Source organism: Diabrotica undecimpunctata, chromosome 6 (assembly GCF_040954645.1).
Source record: "Diabrotica undecimpunctata isolate CICGRU chromosome 6, icDiaUnde3, whole genome shotgun sequence".
NCBI lineage: Eukaryota > Metazoa > Arthropoda > Insecta > Coleoptera > Chrysomelidae > Diabrotica > Diabrotica undecimpunctata.
Window position 1 is genome coordinate 138660113 of NC_092808.1, and position 18938 is coordinate 138679050.

An 18938-nucleotide genomic window follows, 5' to 3' on the forward strand; every position below is an offset into this window, starting at 1 on the left:
TTTCAGAAACTTGTCTTTCTCTTATTTTGGCCAGTATAGTATCTAAACTGACATGTTGATTGTTTTCACGTATTCGATACAAAATATTGCGAATTTCAAATTTTTCCCCATCAGGTAAGTCAATGCTCCTAGAATGTTTACCAGTTGTTTTTTTTTTTGTCTTCGTGATATTTTTACTGATGATCACAATAAGATCTTCTTCAAAATCTCTGAGAGTCTTCATTAAAGCTTTTAGCCTACTTTCACTTATGCGTTGATTTATAGATAATAATGACTTTAAAGGTCCACCATTGTCTCTTTTCATGGTAAAGTATTTATACACATTTGCAATTAATTCATAAATATCCCACTTACGTCTAGGCATGATGGTCACTAGACGTTTGAATTAAAATATACCAATATTTGGTTTATTCCAATTAATACAGAAACTTTCTAACTGTTGGGCTTGAGAGGTAAAATATAATAATAACCGCTTACAAAGATCCTAAACACATTAAGCAAATTAGCCTAATGATAATTAGGCCTAATGCCGATTGTAATTTAATTATGTTTGATAAAAAGTTTAGAAATGGTTGGAAACCGTACATCAACAAATTAAAGTGTTTCCGTTAATTATTTTATTTATTTGTACAAGTATTTTCATTTGAAAATAAAAAGTTGAATATATTTACCAAAACCCTAACTTTAACCCGTAATCGCAGACGTCTCAAAAACGGTACACTCTAACAGTCATAATATGGTCAATCTAACCACCACTATTTAAATTGACAAAATGTTTTAGTTTACTCCGAACTATTTTTTAACAAAAATTAAAAGTGATATTCAGAAAAAAATTATTAAACAAGTAAGTGAAAGAAATTTACTTTTCCGTCGACCGACCATTTATGATCAATTTTAACACCCTCAAAATCATTGATTAATGACCCCTATTAATGAATGATTTTCTATTAATGAACGATTTTATTATAGGCAACACAACATGCATTGCTTGCATAAATTAATTAAACGCTCTAAGATTAGCAGTGACCTGTGGTGTAGGCAACCAAACATATACCTATTTATAAACCCACTAAATATTAATGTAAAATGAAGTAGCCGATGTTAGTACTATCTGTCATTGTATGTCATTATTTACTTTATTGTTTAAAATCTGTGTATTTGAAAAATCAAAGGATGGATATTGACGAAGAGTTTAATTTAACTCCACCAGAATTTAACTTCTTCTATCACAGAATTTACAGAGGTCCAAGAAGACTTAAATATAAATTTGTCAAAATGCTATATAGCAGATAATTATTTATCAATATCTTACTTTAATTTCAGTAATTGTACCATTTCGAATATTAATGTTTACTATAATAAAACTTCCACTAAGGAAACTTTGAATAAAGTCAATGAAAGCTGAAAAAATTGTTGTTTATCGTTAAGTAAATAAATATTTAAACTAAGATATCTTTATTTCTGAAAAGTACGGTCCACGGAAAAGTTTTGTAACTAACTCATGAATTAAAATAGCGATTAACAATCTCGAACATTAACGCACTCGCTTCGCTCGCGCGTTAATATATCTCAATTGTTAATCGCCCTTATTAATACACTTGTTGGTTAAATAACTATTAAATAACATTATGCGAGAATACTAATTATTAAAAAAAATGTAACAAATTATGGAGAACACCAGTGCAGTAAAAGGTACGGTAACATTTTACTAGAACTAAAGGTTTTCTGCGAAGTCCATTAATCGATTAGAGGTGTAAATTGGTTAAATGTACTGTATTTCAGTTGCAAAATAGCGCCCAGTAATTTTTCGAATTTTCAAGTGCTTTTTTGGTTTCGTTTTCTGGGGATATAATCATATTATTTTTACGCTGTAAGTTCGTTCCGTTTGTCTAATGTGTTTCGCTCGAATATACACCAAAAGATATTTTTCAAATATACATATGTATGTACGTATTTATATAATCTTGAAACCACTGATGTGACTCATATGCGTTAAAATCTGCATCAAAACAATACAGTAAAAACAGCTAATAACAATTTTATTTTATTAACTATTAATGTCCGCATTAATTGGAAACGCTGGCCTTGACTTCAAAACATTATTTAGCGTCTTAGAGAATGGATTTGTTTTTTTAATATCCAACAAGTGCATACAACAAAAAAATAACAGTTTTATTTGTAAATGATGAACGTGCAGTTAATAGACGGATATTTGTACTACTATGACCAATAAAAAACAATAAAAAATGCACGAATCGTCAAGTGATTAAGGATTAAGCAGATGCCATACAAGACAGTAAAGTTTAATAATAGAATCTGATTCGCAATGTGATTGTTGTACAAAGATGACAATTTATACTTGCTAAATAAAAACTATGTATCTTTTAGTAAAGATTTACGGGATATATTTACTAATTCATAGCTTTTGTATCAAGTGTTTTTACAAGTAGAACGTATCAAAATGTATCTACATCGATCAGCAGGTTTTCATTGAAGTTTTATGGAAATTGACAAAATTCAACAAATCGTTCTTGCAAAATGTTTCTACGTAAATATCAAACCTCTAATTAAAAGGGCTTATTAGGAAAAATCTTGTTCTTTTTCTGTTCGGAACTTAACAAATAGCTGCTGATGAAATAAAAACTCTCCTAGTATCTATTCTTCTGTCATACAACAAGAGGGAAGGAATCATTCTTTGTCACCAAACTATGATTCACTACAACTCTAATCGAAATTTTCTCTTACAATTAATGCCTTTGTGCTCGATGTGATGTAAGTAATTCTGATTACTCTGAATTAGCATTATATATTATGCAAGAAAGAAGCAACTACCAAAATACAAAATTTGATATTATTACTTATATGTCATAAGGAAGGTTCAAACTTTGTTTAGAAAAGAAGAACCAAAGGCTTCAGCATCAATATTTTGTGTTATAACCGCATAAATTCAGTCATGTGTTTTGCAAGAGGGAACCAAGTCTATCTGTGTAAAATGAATCAAAGGAGCCATATTGTATTTTACAAAAAAGAACCAGTGTTATTGACTTCTTACCTGTGCTAACACGCAAGTACTCCAAACTTTAGACAAAAGATGCGAAATTCTAAATGAGATAAAAACTAGAAAGATGGAATACTTGGGGCACATTGTGAGAGGTGAAAAGTACGAACTTTTAAGAAATATCATGCAGGGCAAAATTAAGGGCAAAAGAAGTGTGGGAAGAAGAAAAATATCGTGGCTTCGTAATCTACGTGAATGGTTCGGGTGTAGTTCGATTGAACTTTTTAGGCGCGCTGCTAACAAAGTCGCAGTGGCCATGATGATTTCCAATCTCCGCTAGGAGTGGCACGAGAAGAAGAAGACCTGTGCTTGTTGCTGTAGCAGTTTGGAGTGATTCATGTTACCAGAATAGAAATATCAAGATAGTTCTTATGCTGAAAAGTGTGTTGGAAGTCCACCCTAGCCTTCAAAATATTACTATAAAGTTTTTAGTCTCTGGGCACAGTTTCCTGCCAAACGACAGTGAATTCGGTGATCGAGTCTGTCCTAAAATTCCAGCAAAGGCTTTACACACCTGAAGACTATATCAGTGTTATGAAGAATGCTGGAAGGCGAAATATTTTAAACGTAGTAAAAATGGAATCTGTTGACTTTTCTACAAGTGATATTGAGAAAAGTATTGTCAACAGAAAAAAAGACACAACAAACACCAAGATAAACTGGTTGAAATTTAAAAAAATCCGCATTATTAAAAATAAACCAATGTCTATTTACGTCATTAACAATTACAACAACGAATTTGTTGAAATAAATCTGCAAAAACGAGGAGTTGACAGGCGCCCTTCCATGTCATCTTTGTTGAAAAGTCTCTGGCCAGAAGAAAAACCAATATCGCCTGAAAAGCTGAAGGATATCATATTTCTTCTTTTATTTCCGAATGATTGTAAAAACTTTAATCGTGATTTATCATCTAATGAAGAAATTGAAGATGACATTGATGGGTACAATGGAACGTTGGACTTTCAAATTGAAATTGATTAAAATACTATTCCATTATATTAAAATTGAACAACAACAAAATTTTAATTTTTTCATTATACTGGTATTGTCATAATAATTATTTTCGTTACATATTTTAGTTCAGTTTATTTTTTATTTTTAAGCTATAAAATATTGTTAGATTGTCTTTATTTTTTACTTAGTATTTGTCTATTATTATTTTCAAATAATTACAATAAAAATATAATCTAAAGAAGTTTGTTTTTTTTTTATTTCCTTATTCTGAAATGTAATTAATTAATATGTATAATACACAATAAGGAACCAATCATCATTTTTTGGGAATACCAAAGCTGTTATTTTATATTATGTTAGTTTAAGTATCAACAATAAAAATACTATCTCTTTCCAACACGGTACAACTTTCAGTAAGGTTGTAACTTGTACCTGTAATCTACAATAGATAGATTTGCAAAAATGTCTTTCCTGAAAAACACACTTTTTGGAGTTGAGTCCTTCTTGCATAACTCCGTCCATATAATATTTCAGTTATACACCAAATTTTGGCACAACAGCAAAACTTACTGATGGCGCAGGTTGCGCTTTTGTAATACCTTTTCAGACACAAAAAAATCAAGTTACATAAACATCTATTTTGCAGCTGAAAGTATAGCAAACAAGAAGGCTACCAAAATGCAGTTATTTTTACAGATTCACTTTCAGTTTAAAAAAAAATCCAATATATCCTATCACATTATACACTTCTCCAAGAAATTAACGCACCACTTCAATAAAGCAATTTTATTTGTAAACAGGCCAATAATAAAAAATATAATTCTACAAAATTTACTCTACATTTTATTAGTAATTATAACAATTTGTCTAATCATCAGAACATGTTGAAGTACAGGAGAAAAAAAAAATAAAAAGGAAAATTCTAAAAAAATAATGATAACAAAATTAAACTAAAATAAAAAAAAAGTCTTAATAACGAGTGTTTCCACCTCTACTACGTATAACAGCCTCACATCGTTGGTTCATACTTAAAATTAATTGCCGTATTTCATTTTGATCTAGTTCTCTCCAAATCAAACAGTTACATTTTGTATGACCACTAGGTCCGTACGTGCTGTCAAAGAAATACCACCCCACACCATAACGGATCCTCCACCAAAAAATGTGGTGTGTGAGAAGTTACACTGAGCATATCGTTCGTTGGGTCGTCGCAACACACGAACACGTCTGTCGTTATTGCAAAAACAAAATCGGGATTCATCAGTAAATAGAACTCATTCCCAGTCATCCTCTAAATAATTAACGTGTTCTCTGGCAAAATGTAGTCTCCCCCTTCGATGCTCTGCAGTTAATAGAGGACCTCGGACGGCAATCCTAGGTGTTAAGTTGTATTCGCCAAGTCGCTGGCGAACAGTTTCAGTACTAATTTGTATAGTATGCACGTCTCGAAGCTGAATTTATAGACTTGACGAAGAGCAGAAATTCTTAAAATTCGATCTTGAATAGGGGTAGTTACCCGGTTTCGTCCTTGCCCTGGTCTGCGTGTATGATCCCCTGTTTCGAGGAATCTTTCTAACACCCGTGAGACAGATGTGTGGGATAAACCGACGACCAATTCTTCGGTAACTCCAACCTTCTTCCGACAGAATCACTGCTTGGACACATTCATCTCGGGTTAAATTACGTGATTGACGCTTCATAATAAACATAATTAACAATAATCAACAATTAAACTTAATTAGTATATTTATAGAATAAGTACATTTTTTGCTTCTTTTTGTTTTGTTGCAAAAAAAACTATAGCGATAAAACACAGTCAATAAATATAGAGTGTACGAATAGCATATACAAGGGGCTTGCAAAATATAACATTAGAATGGAAATAATTATTAACGCTAATAAAATATTTAAATATTTCAAAGTGGTGCGTTAATTTCTTGGAAAAGTGTAATTAACATTCAAAATATACTCGTAAAAAGATTTACAAGATTTTATTAAAAATATTAAATACCACACGCAGATGTAACATACAATGAAGTCGCAGACAGTATACCAATGGGGGAAGAAATAAATTGTGAATAACAATATAAAAACAAATAAATTTGGCGAAACAAAAAATGATAAAGAAATAAACATACTTATGGCAAGAGAACTGTTGTACAAATCCAACTCGATATGCAAAAATGTAAACCAAGTTAAGAAGAAATCCTTATAAAATCTTATGAAATCGATCTATGTACAAAAACCAGCGAAACTCTAGTTTGGCAATTCACTTGTTGGGAAAACTCGAGTTTTTTATTATATTTTTAACCAATCACCAAATTCGCAGCCAATTTTTTAGGATCAACAAAATATTCAAAAGAGTTAAAAATTAAATTTTTAAAATACTAAACTTCTTGCACGAAAGGGTCGGTCTTTTTACATCCGGATAAATATTGACCTATCTGACAGATAGTTATCTAGAAGATAGATAAACTTCTCCATAATTCTTACATAGTTGTGTATCTCCCTTTTTAGACGAGCGGTTTACCCTTATAAGCAGAACATAACCCGACTATTTTTTTTGCATTTCTACCGCACCAAACATTTTTTATTCGATTTTATATATTTTTTTTTAAGTTTAAATGTATTTTTTTTCCAAGTGGATCGGAAATTCTTATTAACAAATATTTTATAACAAAAAAACAATTCCTCGAATCGCTTCGAGTAAAATTTTTTTTGGCGTACCTCATCGAAATAAATACTTTTTCTTTCTTAGTAATCATTTGAAAAATTCTTCCTTTTCCAGTTATCTGCAATTTTTTGTTGAAAAAATGCCTTTATTAGGGATTTTTGGGATTTCTTTGATAAAAAACTACTAAATGAAATTACAATTACAGTTAGAAAGGCACATCCAGGATTGACAACTAACTTTGATACCTTAGTATCGAAAGTAATGTTGGTCTTTGTTGATTATATTAACACATTTTCACAGTCCACCCAAGATAAAAACAACAAAAAATTCAGCTTCTCTTAAAATGAGGCCAGGAAAATTAGTTTTATTAATAAAACTTAAAACGGCATTTCTACTGGCCATATATAGGCCTTGTGGAGACAGGATAACAGAAGAGTGGAGAACAAGACATTACCAAGAACTCAGACAATCAATACTGACAAAAACATAGTATGCTACATCAATACAAATCGTATAAGATATAATAGGATATGTACTAAAATTAAATTATGAAAGACTGCTGTATACAACCTTTTATTGAATGGTCCATAGTAGACAGTAAGTTAGTAGCTCAAGGAAAACATGGAAGGATACATTAAGAAGTGATCTACATAAGATGATACTACAGCAATGGAAGATGTACTCGGTTCGCTATTCCCAGTCCAAACTGTCTAGTGAATTTAGTAATTATTTTTTTGCGAAGTTAGTTATTTTTTGACAGACTAAAAGTAGCTGGAAATTACTATACAACCAAGCACACGTACTCATAGCCAATATTAATAGTAAACAAACTAAATAGTAAATAAAATAGAACTTTGCGAATTACCGACAATCAATACTTATTTATCTGCACCATATAATAAATCCTTATGTTAAATTATAACAACTAAAATATATTTTTTAAATATATACTACCCAAAATTTGATGGGTTTAGTATACACTTCCACTATTTAGAATAATTCTTCTTTTTTTAAAGAAAGAAGTCTGCAATAGTAGGATACTTGAGCTATTAATACTGAGAAGTAGGAATTGTTGTGTTGTAGGTTTCCTACAATGAATCTGTCAAAATATGCCCGAGCTAAGCGAATGGAGTATAACTGCACAAACACTGTCAAAATTCAGTTGTTGTATTTCAGGAGTTGTAAAATCAGAGAAGAGGAAGACCTAGACTCAAAAAAATGGAACTTAATAGACTCACGGCATTTGAGAGGTGTGCTGTTACTGTGCTAACATTGTGCTAACAATGTATACTTGGAAAACATAATGAAAGAGAAAATAAAATGCAGAACTCAACGAGGAACAACTTCTTGGTTAAAAAACTTAAGATGTTGGTTTGGGCTTATCACACTAACTATTTAAAGCATGTACAAACAAATATTGATCTCTACCCTCCTTTGCTACCTCCAACTTTATTTGATATACATCCATCGAAAATAATCGACGTAGGATGCCTAAACTCAGCAGATGTAGATAGCGACCATAGCCTAATATATTGTAAAATAAGAATCATCTTGATATACTTCCCACCCAAGAGAGCGGCGCCAACACAAATTCAGCGTCAGAAAATGTAACATGTTAATTTCCGCCAAAAATACAAAATGCATGGTTACAACAGCAAATTTACTAAGATGTAAATTGGAGCAGGAAGGTCAGATAATAGAACAAGTGATGGAGTTTAAATATCTAGTCATCGCATTATCTAGCTAAGGAAAGCTCGAAACTGAAGTAGAAGATCAAGAAATAGAGCAAACAGAGCCGCAGGCTGCCTAAATGAAACAATATGGAGCAATAAAAATATCGGGAAAAAAACGAAAGGCAGAATTTACAAAACAGTCATCAGACTAATAATGACATACGCGGCAGAAACAAGACTTGACACAGAGAGTACAAAAAGGATGTTAGAAACAGCAGAGATGTAAATACTTAAAAAATTTGATGGTAAGACACTACGGGACAGAACTAAAAGTACAAATATACGACGTAGATGCAAGGTGGAGAACATCAAGAACTGGGAAAGCAATAGAAGAGTAGTAAAGAACGATAGTAGAGTAGTAAAGACGGCAAGGGACGATTCGCCAATAGGAAGACGATCACTAGGAAGACCACAAAAACGATGGAACGACAATTTACTGGACATATTGAGAAACAGAGTGATGTCTATATAAAAAGAAGAAGAAGAAGAACCTTATTTGAGGAGATGAGATCTACACAAGAGAAATACGCTGGAATTTTCTCTTGTTAATAAATACTTTTTGAGTATCTGTTTTTGTTTTTCATTTTCAATATTTGCCTTGCTTATTTAATTAGTTCATCGACAATAAAAAAACAAAGTAGTTTAAATTTAAATTCTTGCGTTATTTTAGCATTCACAATGACACTGATTATGGATACCATAAATTGATTCTCATCATTCTCGAATATAACCAAATTGGTAAACCTTATCTGGCACTGAGCCTTTTTTGATTTCCTGTTGACTGCCCACTGACCATGTGTTTTGTTCTTCAATATAGAAAAGCGGTAAATCGTAAAGAAAATGAGGACAGATAGCGGGCCACGTTCGACAGTTTCGCTTCTACCGAGTATGCATTTGCTTTTTTTTACAATCAAAGAAGCGTTATTTTATCAGTATCGGACTTAAGTGTACGCTAGAGATAATACGAGATGATTAAGGAAGACAGTAACTTCCTTCTATCGGTGATCGCTTGTGAAATAGGTAAAAGCCTAATATGAATGGGAGGACTCTAACAGTATCTAACGAATATAAACAAACACGCTGGCAAAAGAAAACAGTTGCGAATTCAAAAGAATTGACATTAATCTCTCTTAAATAATAAATGAAAATACATCAACAAAAAATAAATTTAAATAATGTGCTGTTCAAATGGTCATATATTTATGACAGAAAATAGAGATTTATACAAACTGAAAATAAGTAAAAGGACGCTATTTGGGTTTTCCTGGATTCCTTTTTCTTATATTTATATTTTCTTTTAGCTCGTTTAGAACTCATGTTTAATTTAAAAGACAGCTCTTTTAGACTACCAAATTTTACATCCATTTTTACAGCCGAACTTTTTTCTGGTGAAGGTTATGAGCATGAAAATCATTTTGGTGATACTGTTGCACTAACAGATTCTAAGTCTGCTCTTGAGGCCATGAAACGCCCAATAAAAAAAGGAAAATAATACTGAGATACTATTTTCAATTAAATAATTGATATCCCGATCTGATAATAAATAAATGATCTGGGTTCGGTCATGGCTCTCGAACACAGAGCTCATAGTCAAGAATGCACTTTTGCCTTTCTGATGCGACATTTAATCTCTTGGGTACAGTTCCACGATTCATTGTTTATAGTTCCTAAGCAGTGGTACTGTGAGACACGTTCAATTGTCATTTGGTTCAAATACTTATTTGCTCCAGTTATGTTTTCATTGCTGATGATCATTAGCTTGGTTTTGCTGGTTTTTATATCCAGTACATATGTTCTACTTGTTTCCGTTATTTTGTTCATAAGTTTTACAGCCTTTTTTTGGTACTGGAAAACACTATTGTATCATCTGCATACCGTCGGTTATTGAGTTTGACTCCATTTATTGAGAAGTCTTCATCAATATCTTAAAGAGCCTCTTCAAAAATGAACTCCGAGTACAGATTAAATATCAGTGAATTGAATATTAGTCTTCAATTATCGATAAAATCGATAATTGAAGAAGATATGAGAAACATGGGAATGTGTTCTTGGCGGAGGAGAGTGATGAATAGAGAAGGCTTGGGTAAAATTATTGAGGAAGTTCGGATCTATATGGGGTTGTAAAACCAGAGTCATGATGATTATGTAATAGTATGAAGATGAAATTAAAAAATCACAAAAATAATAAAGAGTATAGGTACTAACAGGTAACGAAACTTAGGAAAGTACCACATATTACTGGAAGACAGGAACCTAGTCAGGAATACAAATTATTCGCAGGAGAATTTTATCAAGAAATATGGTTGCAATAACAGCGAAAAGGGAAGAAGAAAGAAGAAGATTGAACTACGAGATAAGTGACATAATCCAGGGGGAAGACTAAGCAGTGAACTCGATTTACTAATTAAAAAAGTTACCAATTACATCATAAACAGAAATACTGCGAGGAAGATCTAAAGAAAAATGGAAGCACCAGCGCTTTATTTTACAATGTGGTTTATTTTCATTTGTTTTGGTGTCTCGCTTATTTCTAATCTATTTATTTCCATTCGTTCTTTCTAAGTTCCACTGGCTATCAATTGCTATCATTTTATAGAAATTGTCTTAACATTTCTTTTCTTTTTTCTATAATACACTGCATTTTTAATCTATATACATTCTTTGTTTTCACAAATTCTGCGAATTTGTTATTTCGGCAATAATTTCTAGTTTTAAGAACCCTATAGAAATCAACCAATATATTTCCAAATATTTTGAATCCAACACTGACTTTAACAGTGAAAGAAATGCCACCTACAGTGAATTCGTGATACTATTTCTGAAATAATTAAATGACCCTTAGGAGAAATACCGCTGACCGTTATTCGGTCAAAAAAATGGCACACAACTCTTTACAATATGCTCGCACTCAAGATTTATCTCTTGTACTAGTGCTGCGGGGTACTCTCTTGATGATAAACCTACTTGCGGTACATCGTTTATATATCTTTTTTGTTATCGCACAAGCAGAATTATTCCACCTTTATAGCTTGCTGTTATTTATAAATAAGGATCGCAAAATAGTTGTTTAATTGAGCAGAAATATTTAAATGTACTTATGCAAAAAATGCAACCAAAAACTTAGTTTTACTCATACTCTTAGGTTATTAGTCGTGAACAATTATACAGTTATTAATTTTAATCCTTAGATCTTTGATACTATCTGGTATTTATTCAAGATACACTATATCGTATCAATTTTCCTAGTCATTTTTTTCTGCTATTTCATGGCAGTTAAACTTACCTATTTTTCTTGATCCTTTACTTTTGGGCTTTTATATAGTGTTATCACAGTTGTAGGAGACACTGATAAATTTTATTTAAAAATAGAATTCATCAGGGCTTAGTGTTTAGCCATTATTTATTCGGACTAGTGCTGGATCAGAAACAGAGAAATATTCATCCGAATTTAATGTATGCTAATTATCTAGTATTATAGTTCATTTGCAAAATATCTTTTTGTCATCAGTGCACAGGCCTTTTAGGTCCATTCTGGATGGATAATTTCCATCGTTTTCTGTTCTTAGCTATAAGCTTCCAATCTGTGATTCCCATCTTCTGACATCTTCCATTACTACATCTCTCCATTTCTTTCTTGGTCTTTCTCTTTTTCTTTTTGCCCTCAAGTACCCTCCAAGCAATATTCTTGATTAGTCTATTACCTTGCATTCTTTCTCTTTCTTCCTAGATGTCGGAGCTATTCTAGTTGACGTTTTTCCACCACTTTTATTATTGTAGGGTTAGTATATAAATGGCACACTTCTTCATTAGTTCGTCTTCTCGATTCTCCCTCTACTATTTTTCCACCAAAAATTCTGGGAAGTATCTTTCTTTCCCATGCTTCCAATCTGTTCTGTATGGTTTTGTTCATAGTATAGCATTGTGGGTCTAATTATAGTTTTGTATACCCTTATTTTTGTACTACGAGATGTATCTTTGGCCTTAATTATTTTGCTCATAGCTGCAGCCCACCTGTTGCTCTTGGTCAGCCTCCAGTTGATTTCAGTTTCTTCCTTACGTGTTTGATCAATAAGAGTACCTAAGTACATATATTCATCCACCTCCTCGAATTCTAAAATTGATCCATTTTCTACCTCCAATTTAAAGGATCCCCTGGTGTTTATTCCTGTTTTGGTCGAGATTTCCATGTACTTCTATTTATTAATATTAACTTTCAGACCCATTTTAGAGCTTTCCCGAATCAATCTTTTTACTATATTTGATAGCTCTTTTCCATTTCTTGCAATGAGAACTACATCATCAGCGTATGCTAAGCATTGGTGCTCCTTGTATAAAATAGTTCCGGACTTATCCCACTAACCCTTACAATTTTTTCTAGAACTATATTGAATAGCAATGTAGACAACAGGTCTCCTTGGCGAATACCTTTGTTCACTTTTAATTCTTCTGAGACTGTATCTTTGCATTTCACAGTACAATTTTTTTTTTAATTGTCATTTTTACCAATCTTACTATTTTTTCTGGCACTTGGAATTCCTTTAGCGTCTCTATTAATTTATTTCTATCTATTATATCATAGACGACTTTGTAATCAATGAAAAATACTTGTGCTGAAATGTTGTATTCAAAGCAATTGATCAGGATTTGTTTTAGCATAAAAACTTGATTGGTTGTTGATATTCCTTTCCGAAATCCTCCCTGGTATTCTCCTATATTCTTTTCTACATATATTTCTAATCGTTTTCTATGACGTGTACATTATATTTATATTACCTCTAATAAGGATATTCCTCTATCTATACTTTGCGCATTCAGTTCTATCTCCCTTTTTGTGTATAGGAATTATAATCGACTTATTCCATTCTTGAGGCATTTCTTTGGCATCCCACACTTCTAGTATTAGCTCACTAAATGGGTTTATTAAAGCCTCTCCTTCGTATTTTAAGATCTCTGTCACAATGCTTCTCTCCCTGGGGCTTTTTTGATTTTTAATATCTTTTATTATTTCTTCAATTTCTTCTCTTGTGGGCTTTGGTATTTCTTCTGTTACTATTTGAGGTCTAGGAACATTATAATTTTCTTCAGTAGTCACTTCGTCATTTAGCATCTCTTAGAAATATTCTTTCCATCTTTCACATCACGTCCATTATCAGCTCTCTTTGCTTTATTTTACATTCATCGTTCTTCCCTGATACCCAGTTTTAATGTATTTTTCCTGTTTGTAAAAATTTATTTCATTTTTCTTACAATTTTCTTCAATACGTTTTACTTTATCATCCATATACTTTCGTTTCCGCTCCCTTAGGATTTTTTTTACTTTTTTTCGTTGTTCGGCATACCTTTCTAGGTCGACTTGTTTTTCTATCGTCTATCGTAAACTTTTTAATCTCAAATCTGATATTTTTTTTAACTCTGTTCTACATTCGTCATCGAACCATCGTGGTTTTTTCTAAATCTTTTTGTTCTTGATATGTTCTTCCACGTTGCTTTCTTTATAGTGTTTGTCATTTTCAAGAACTTTTTTTGTATGTTACTCACAGTAGTACTATCTTGTTTGGCGTAGGTTTCTTGTATATCCTTTGAATAATCTTGCCCTACATCAAATGTTTGCAGTTTTTCAAAATTAAATTTACATTGCACTTTCTTTTTCCGTTTATGTTTTTTAATTATTGCTTCTCTCATATTAATTCTAACCAAAAAATAAAATGATTTTGTTATCAGTGGGTTATGCCATTTTGTCACAGTTAACGTCCTTGATTCATTGGATCAAATGGATAATGGACGGTAACTATGGTGTCTTTGTAAACAGAGCAAAACTTTATCTTTCTCATACCAGGACCATTTCTTAAAACCAACTGTATTTGAGTAACATTTTGTAATTTTTCGGTAAATGAATATGCGTTAATGAATAATTAGTTGTAATTATTTATTATAATTTCCAGATTCTCCAGTCTTTTTCATTTCAGTAGAAGTATCTTCCTAGACAGTAACCAATCTTTTGATGTTTAACCGGTTTTATACATCTTGTTTGTTAATTTGCATCGGAATTTCATTTGGTCTTGTAGTTGTCCTTTTTAAGTATAGTATCCGGTGCATTTTTATAATAAGGTGCTTAATTGAGAGAATGGCCTCAGATTGTTTACTAATTCTGCATGAAGTATCTTTCCTACTGAAGTCTAAAGTCATTTCGTTTTTTATAATCAGTTCCGATTATATCAGTATATGTCAGTTGTCGGTAAAATGAATATTTCTAAAAACAAGTTCTTGAATTAGCAACCCCTTTTTCTAATTGCCTCACCTTTACCTATCTTCTAAGACCTATCTTACCTAAGTCTTCTTCCTCACAGAAATATAATATTAATTACTTTGAACATTCTGTATAAAGTCTATACAAAACAGTGACATAAAACTTTTAGACTGTTTTACCTAATGGAAAAATTAAATAGGACACTATTTTCTACAATATTTATTTTATTACAGCTATGGACAATGGACCAGCGAAAAAAATACAAAATGCAGAAAAGTTGCAAGCCGCTGGAGACAAGATCGGAGACATTTTTGAAATTTCCAGAATTCGTCGAGATGATTTTAAACATCACAAAGGAGAAATAGAAGGAGATGATTTAATCCAAAGTGCTGCAAAACCATCGACGATGGTTTCGAGAGGACATCAAGGTACTTTATTTTTCTTTTCCTTTTTATTTTTAACTCTTTTTTAATAGAAACATTATTAATCTAATATTAAAATATCATCAAACATTGTTAAGTATAATATTAGTTTGTTTGGGCATGGTACTAATGTATTCAGTGCATATAAAATTTCTTTCTTGGTTTTTTCGGATCCTTCATCTGTGTCATGTGTTCAAGCAAATATTTTTGTTTATAATCTTTAAAAAGTTTTTTGACTTAAGTTCCGTGTTTTTAGTTTTTCTCCTATAAGATATTATTTTTCCGTCTTGGTAGATTCCGTCCTTACGTCCTTAGAGCTCAGTTAATTCTTTAATATGTATTTTTATATATACTAAAGCTGACTGTTATAATTTTATCTCCTTAATTTCTCAATACTTTGTTGTGTTAATAACAAAACAAAACAAAATTTCTAACAGAAAATATCTGAAAACATTGATCAATTAGACATAAATACCTATGAGATCCACGAACAATCGAAAACATTAAAAAAGAGAGTTATCTGTATCTGTAGAGTAGGAAGGGTGAGTTAAATTCCACAGCACGTAAACCACAATTGACCCATTAAGCATCCTCCCAGGGAGCTGTCGTCCTTAGGTCATTGTCCATCCTGCCATTTCTAGATTTGATTCCAGTTCGTCGATACTGCTCATTATGCTCTTTTAGCTCTACCATCTAAGTGTGAGTTCCATGTTAATTTCCATTAAAATTTCTTTAGAATATAAGTTAAACACTCCTCTACAGATCTTCATTTCTTCTGAGTGTTGCCCATCACTAATGTTTGCACTATATTTATGATTTTACTGTCAATTTGCTTATTCATAAGTATTGATATTAGTTTTTCATGTCCTTATTTATCGAAAGCTTTTTCGTAGTCAACAAAGCACAAATGTAGATCAACGTTGACGTTTCGATATCGCCGAATCAATATGTTGATGACAAATATCCTTCTCTAGTACCCCTTCCATTTCGAAACCCGAACTATCCTCCTCTAGCCTTTCGTATATACTCTTATGTAAAACTTTCAGCACTCCTTTTAAAATATGACTCATGAGGCTCAGTGTTCGATAATCAGAACACTCTTTTGCTGCTTGTTTTTTAGAGATGGTTATAAATGCTGACTTCAGCCACTCTTGTGGTATTATTCCCGTATCGTACAACGTGTTGAATAAATCTGCCAATACTTCCAAGTTATCCTCTTCCACTAGTTTTAACAGTTCTACTGGTATTACGTCTAATCCAGCTGCCTTATTTTCTTTAGAGTTTTTGATAGCATATTTGATTTCATCTATTGTGATCTTCTGTCTGTTCTGTGATCTCTTAAGGATTTAATTCTTGTATTTTCTGCATTTCACCTCTTTCATCGTGAAAAAGTTCTTTAACGTACTCCTCCTATCGTTTTAATTTCTTTGGTAAATCCATTAGTAGTACTCCTTTTTTGTTTTTTTTTTGTCCTTGCAGTGCATTTCGACCCATTCCAGTCACTCTTATTTTTTTGTGTGCATATTTCTCATATCATATTTTATTTCTAGTTCTTCTATCTATTTACATTGTTTCATCAAATAGATTTTCTTAGCTGTTTTGATTTTTTCCTTAATTATTCGTTGTATTTCTTTATACTTCTGTAGATCTTTTCCTTTATATTTCTTTCTTTCTTTTATCTGTAATAGCATTTCTTTTGTCTTAGCTTCTGACCTATGTTCTATCGAACTTTCTTGAGCTGGTTTCAGTAATGTGTTTTTTATATTATACCACTTTTTATTTAAATCCATAATTTATTTGTTGTCAGTTAGTGTTTTTTGCATATTAACATTCACATTATTTTTTAATTCGTTTTTTATTTCTTCGTTTTTTAGTATTCTTACATTAATTTTTGGTTGTTGTTTTCTGAGTTCAGTTCTTTTTAATTTTATTTACACGTCAGCAACTAACGTATTGTGGTCTGAGTTAACATCTGCTCCAGGATAAGTTTTAACTGAGGTTATAGAGTTTTTATATCTGTTTTTTACGAGTATAAAGTCTATCTGGTTTCTGACAATGTGGTTTTCTGTATATAAAGGAGACGTCCATTTATATAGTCTCTTGAGAAGCTGAAATATTCTAGTGTTTAATACCTTTTCTATTCATTGCCTAATTTTCGGTTGTCTCTTATAAGAAATGTTATGTAAAACATCAGAATAAGAAGCAAGTGAAACCGGTTTTGTCTTTTGTTAGCTATTTTTATGTTTTTTTTATCTTCAGTCATCATCATCATCATTTAACCCGGATCTATCCACTGCTGGATATAGGTCTCCCTCAGTCTTTTCCATGTATTTCTGTTTTGTGCTGTTTGCATCCAATTTTTGTCGATCCGTTTTATGTCATCAGACCATCTTGTTGGTGGACGACCTCTACTTCGATGTGCTTCTTGTCTCGGTCTCCGCTGTGTCCATCTGTTATCCGACATTCTAGCTATGTGCCCCGCCCAGTTCCACTTAAGGGTCATAATTCTTTCTATGGCATCTGTCACTCCTGTTCTCCATCTTATTTTCTTGTTCGTGATCCGATCCCTACGAGAAATGCCTAACATCGATCGTTCCATGGCTCTTTGGGTAACACAAATTTTATTTCTTACTTTCTTGGTTAGTGTTAATGTCTCTGCACCATATGTAAGTACTGGCAACACGCACTGATTAAAGACTTTTCTTTTAAGACACATAGGCAGTTCTGATTTAAGAACATAGCTTAGCTTGCCGAATGCCACCCAAGTAAGTCCTATGCGGCGGTTTAGTTCGCACGTTTGATTATCTCTTCCTATTAGTATCTCATGTCCTAAGTACTTATATGAGGTAGTTTCTTCAATATGCATGCCATTTACTGAAATCTTTTCGCTTAACACAAGATTTGTCATGATTTGTGTTTTTGTGTGGTTGATTTTTAATCCTACTTGTAGGGAGGCTAGGTATAGTTTCTCCAGTTGCGATACTGCATCATCGATTCTGTCAGCAAAAAGGACAATATCGTCAGCCAACCTCAAATGACTAAGCATTTCTCCATTGACATTAATTCCTTTTTCACTCAGATTTGCGTTCTTAAACATAATATGCTCTAATAACAATTTTGGCGAAATTGTGTCTCCCTGTCGCACTCCCCGTATTATTTTAAATACGTTGGTCTTTTTATCTGCCACTTTTACACTTGCTGTCCCAATTTATTTTATCTTCAGTACTAGTAAATTAATTATACATTGGGTTTATTCCTGAAACAGTCATCAAGCAAGGTTTTAAACGAAATAAACTGTTAATTCCAATAATTTAGCGTACTATATATAAAAATGTTCGTATGTTTTCACTGTTTTATACAGATTTCATTTGTAGGTCCTGGAGCATTTCTCATGGTGGCTTCGGGTCTGGACAAGCATGGCTCAACAAGTGATGTGCCTCTGAAGTACACTCATCTGGATATAGCAGCTTCTGCCGGTACCTTTCCTCTTCCTGCAACAGGTGCTCCAGTACTTGCATTGGCACAAGCTTATCTGTTATAAACATCACACAATTTTTTCTATTATATTATATATGTCTTTTTTTGTAATGTAATTTGCGATAATTGTCGATTGGTATAATTCTTAATAAATATTCTGATTTAGATTTGATATTTGCATACTTTTCACTTGGATTCAACATTATACCTTCCTTTAACATCACCATCATAACTATATTACCATTACGACCAATAGTCAGCTCTATCGGATCATCGTTACAACCACTGACAAAATTTCTATCTGACCAGCTACAGAGAAAGTAGACTTTTAACGTCAAGAACGCAAGCCATTTTATCCAGCGTACGAAATACG

At 32.2% G+C, this 18938-nt stretch overlaps 1 protein-coding gene across 2 annotated transcripts in view; it reads left to right on the forward strand.

The window, feature by feature from the left end:
* Nucleotides 1-18732, forward strand: part of LOC140443978 (putative aminopeptidase W07G4.4) — a 109569-nt gene extending 90837 nt beyond the window's left edge. For both annotated transcript variants that reach the window (XM_072535527.1, XM_072535528.1), the window contains exons 7-8: nt 14900-15094; nt 18463-18732. In XM_072535527.1, the coding sequence (XP_072391628.1) occupies nt 14900-15094; nt 18463-18629 (362 nt within the window). In that variant the 3' untranslated portion in view covers nt 18630-18732. The remainder of the gene's footprint in view (nt 1-14899; nt 15095-18462) is intronic.
* The last annotated feature ends 206 nt before the right edge of the window (nt 18733-18938 follow it).